The sequence below is a fragment of the Antrostomus carolinensis genome, unplaced genomic scaffold (genome assembly GCF_000700745.2).
Source record: "Antrostomus carolinensis isolate BGI_N321 unplaced genomic scaffold, ASM70074v2 scaffold25074, whole genome shotgun sequence".
Classification (NCBI taxonomy): Eukaryota; Metazoa; Chordata; class Aves; order Caprimulgiformes; family Caprimulgidae; genus Antrostomus; species Antrostomus carolinensis.
Window position 1 is genome coordinate 48,565 of NW_010313283.1, and position 3,854 is coordinate 52,418.

Here is a 3,854-nt window from a genome sequence, read left to right on the forward strand (position 1 = left end):
TTCCACAGATGTGGCCCCAACAGAGCATCAGCTGAGCCCACAGTGTGTATTCACAGGCACCCAGCACGGTGTTGTGGGGTTTTAAAACAAATAAATAAATGCTAACATCACCTAAACCCAAGAGTAACGGCAGTGGGAGATGTGGATTCTAAAGGGAGCGATCAACCCAAGCTGTGGCCTTACTGTAAAGGCAAAACCCAGGCAGCTTGTAGATAAAACAGGTAGAGATTTTTGCTGGTTTTCACTGGGATAAAAAATCACTCCGCTCTAGAAATAACAGAAGAAGGCACTGATCCTTGGAACGTTTCCATGTTCCTCTCTGGCCTTGAACGTACCGTACCGTTAAGCACCTTTCTCATCCCCATCCCCAAAAGGGGGGCTCAGAACACCCACCGCGCCGCAGTGAACGTGCACTAGTTCGTTGGGCAGCGGCCCACCTCTCTGCTCGAGGGTCTGGGCAGTGCTCATCGACAGATTTACCCAGAAGAAAAGTGGACAGGGCTCTGAGGGATCCCTCCCTCAAAAATTCACACCCCATACGAGGTGTCCAGGCAGCAGCTGTGTGTCTTCCCAACACCAAGCAGCTGCCTATGGTCCACGTGGCCTTCTCCTCTCCACCACCTACTCCATATGGTGCTTCTGGTGGCGCACCAGCTGTGGCTGGAACCGAAAGCTCTCCCCGCACTGGGTGCAGCGGTAGGGCTGCTCCCCGGTGTGGATGCGGGTATGTTTGATCAGGTTGGAGTTGCCACTGAAACCCCGGCCACACTGGCTGCACTTGTAAGGCTTCTCACCAGTGTGGGTACGAGCGTGGTTAATGAGGTCAGAGCTCTGCCCAAAACGTTTGCCACACTGCCCACAGGCGTAAGGCCGGATGCCATCATGGGCTCGCTGGTGCTGAAGGAGGTGGGAGTGTTGGCTGAAGCTTTTCCCACAGGCTGGGCACTTGTAAGGCCGCTCGCCCGTGTGCATACGCTGGTGTTTGATGCAGGTGGAGCTGTCGCTGAAGATCTTCCCACACTCACTGCAGACGTAAGGTTTGAGCCCAGTGTGGATGCGCTGGTGCTTGAGGAGGTTGGAGCTCTGGCTGAAGCTCTTCCCACACTCGGCACAGGTGTAGGGTTTCTGGCCCGTGTGGACCCGCTGGTGCTGGATGAGATGGGAGCTCTGGCTGAAGCCCTTGCCACACTCCCCACACAGGAACGGGCGCTCCCCAGTGTGCATTCGCTGGTGCTGGATGAGGTGGATGCTCCGACTGAAGCCCTTGCCACAGTCAGAGCAGATGGTGGGTCGCTCTGCACGAGGGACTCGCCGTGAGGCTGCTGCCACCCGTCTCTCCTGTCTTTTCACCAGGCTGATATCAGAGCAAAGCAGCTGAGCCTCCTCTTCCTCCTCACAGTCACCTTGCTGCACCTCTGTGGAACCACAATGACTTCCATGGCTGTCTCCCAACTGTTCCTCTCCTCCTCTGGACCCTGCTGCCAACATGTCCTGCTGATCTGTGCTTGTAAGGTGATCTGGAAGAGGACCTAGCTCACCACCTGGAAAAAAAAGTACAACTCCATGACTCTTGCTGGGAAGTGGCACAGCAGAGAACGGGCAAGCTGTTCTCCTAGGGAGCCTGGTCTGCACCGTGTAGGAGAAGCAGTAAAGGGAAGAATGGGAGCAAACGGAAACCTAGCTGTGAGAGAGGCTGCATGGCGTCATCACGCGACCCAGAGCAGACGTTCCACGAACAGCAGAGCCAAGGGCAATGCTACAGGTGTCTCCTTGCCCCCAAGAAATCTTCACATTTTGTCTTCTTAATATTCTGTCTTCTCAGACATACTCTTAACAGCAGGCTGACAAAGGCAGGCTGTCTGCCTGCCCTGAGGGGGAAAGAGCAGGTCTCAATATGAGCTGCATGGAATAAAGTGGTTTTTACTTAAGCCAGCACCACTGAGGCATCACCAAGAGCATTTTATTTGCTCTGTGTTTATAAATTTATCTAACTTATTCCTCACCCATGTATGTCTCCTCCAAGGCCTCACAATCTTGTTCTTCTTGGTCCATCTGGGCGGTTACGTCAGGTTCAGCAATCAGGAATCCTTCTTACAAAAGCAAACAGAAGTAATCTTAGTTGAATATTCAGCCATGTCATATGTCTTCAAATCTACTGCCCATGCTGAATATGGGGAACAAGCAGAGTGGTTGGATAATAAACTAAATGGAATCAACTGAGCAAACATTTATGGACATCCTGAGCACTACTGAGGTATCTGGTGGCAGATACTTTCCCTTTCTTTAAAGGACATTCCAGGTTGCCCCCTTCTGGTAACTGATATAAATTATGACATACACCAGACACGCTGGACTCGGAATTGGTTGACAGCAATCACAGATACAGGTGTGAGCAAACAACAAAACCCAGCTGTATTTACATTTCCTTAATAATGACAACCACAAGACTAATTACTCTCCTAAGATTATTCTAAATGGAAAATGACTCTTTGAAGTCACCAGAACCTGATTTTCTTATTTGCTACCCTCATTTTTTTCTCCAAGACTCTCAGGCAGTGGCAGCAAAAAACAACAAAAGAGGCAATTTGATGTTGTCTCTACTCCAGCAGGATTCTGTTAGTTCCCTGCCTGGCATCCCTACTGTGCTCCAGCAACCACCATGAATGCAACTGTTGGGCAGGGTGCTCTTACAAATGCCATCAGCACCAAAGACAAGCATTTTTCCTTCAGTATTTACTATTTTAAGGCCCAAACCAGACAAACAGTAAGCAACAGCAGTTAGCAACAAGAGGACAGGCATTAGCAGTCACTGCAGAAAAAAATGCAGAGCAGAGAAAATAAAACAAGTAAGAAAAATACCACTTTATTTTGAAAAGTAAGGGAAAGGGTACCACGTGGATGAATCTAGGACCAGAGACTGATGCGCATCACAGCTAAAGCTGAGATGACTTATGGGAATATTTTTAAAGCATTTTTAAAGACATTACTTTCTTCCTCCCCACTTTTAATCCTTATAGTTACTTAATATTAGTTTGCATCTCTTCAAAAATACACTCCCTGAACTCTGCTTCAAGCTACCAATCTCTCTGGAGATTGCTTGAATGTGGAAACCAAAACAGGAAGACTGGACAACCAATACCTCTGGACAACTACTCAGCTGCAACCGATGGGCGCCTGGTTCTGGGCCACTTCATCCATCACCAACAGCTACTTAACGGCAGGTAATGGGTAATAAGGGATTAGATAGTGAGAGGAACAAGGAGACAACTCTGATGAAGGGAACAGTTTGGGACCTTGGCTATAAAACCAGCAGTTTTGAATTCTTTGATCCTAGGTGGCAAAGCTGGACAGAAAGAAAGGGAGCAAGCAAAAGAGAAAGACTGCAATCTTGAACTGCAGAACCGTGAAGAAAGAAAATAAATGAGAAGAGAAAAAAAGAATCCTTAGGGGGGAAAAAAAAAAGAAGCCTTATAAGTTAATAATCTGAGTCCCTACTTTAAATATTTGCTGAATGCTGAAGTGGACCACCACAGATGGATCATTTCCAGCAGATCCAAGCTGATAGACAAAGGGAGGTTGCTTTCTGCAGCCCTGCAGCTCTCAGGACTTTGCCACTACTAAGAATTTCTGCTGCAAGTTTGGCAGTACAAACTGACCAAGCTATTTACATGTTGCAGTATGCACAGCATGGCCCACCCCAACTCCAGAGCAGGAGGAGTCAAAACCCTGTCCACACACAGACCTTTCCCCCAGGCAGCTAACCACAGGATTCTCTCTGAAAGCTGTCAACAAACAGGAATTCTGGAGGAGCAAATCCCTCAGCATTTCAGAGGTGGTACCAGCATCTGACAGAT

General features: G+C 48.6%; 1 protein-coding gene across 1 annotated transcript; it reads right to left on the reverse strand.

Annotated features, from left to right (window-relative positions):
- Nucleotides 1-621: 621 nt before the first annotated feature.
- Nucleotides 622-1,509, reverse strand: LOC104524440 (zinc finger protein 239). The gene has a single exon (XM_010167317.2). It carries the CDS (start codon nt 1,486-1,488, stop codon nt 622-624), a length of 867 nt encoding a protein of 288 aa, XP_010165619.1. The 5' UTR covers nt 1,489-1,509.
- Nucleotides 1,510-3,854: the final 2,345 nt, after the last annotated feature.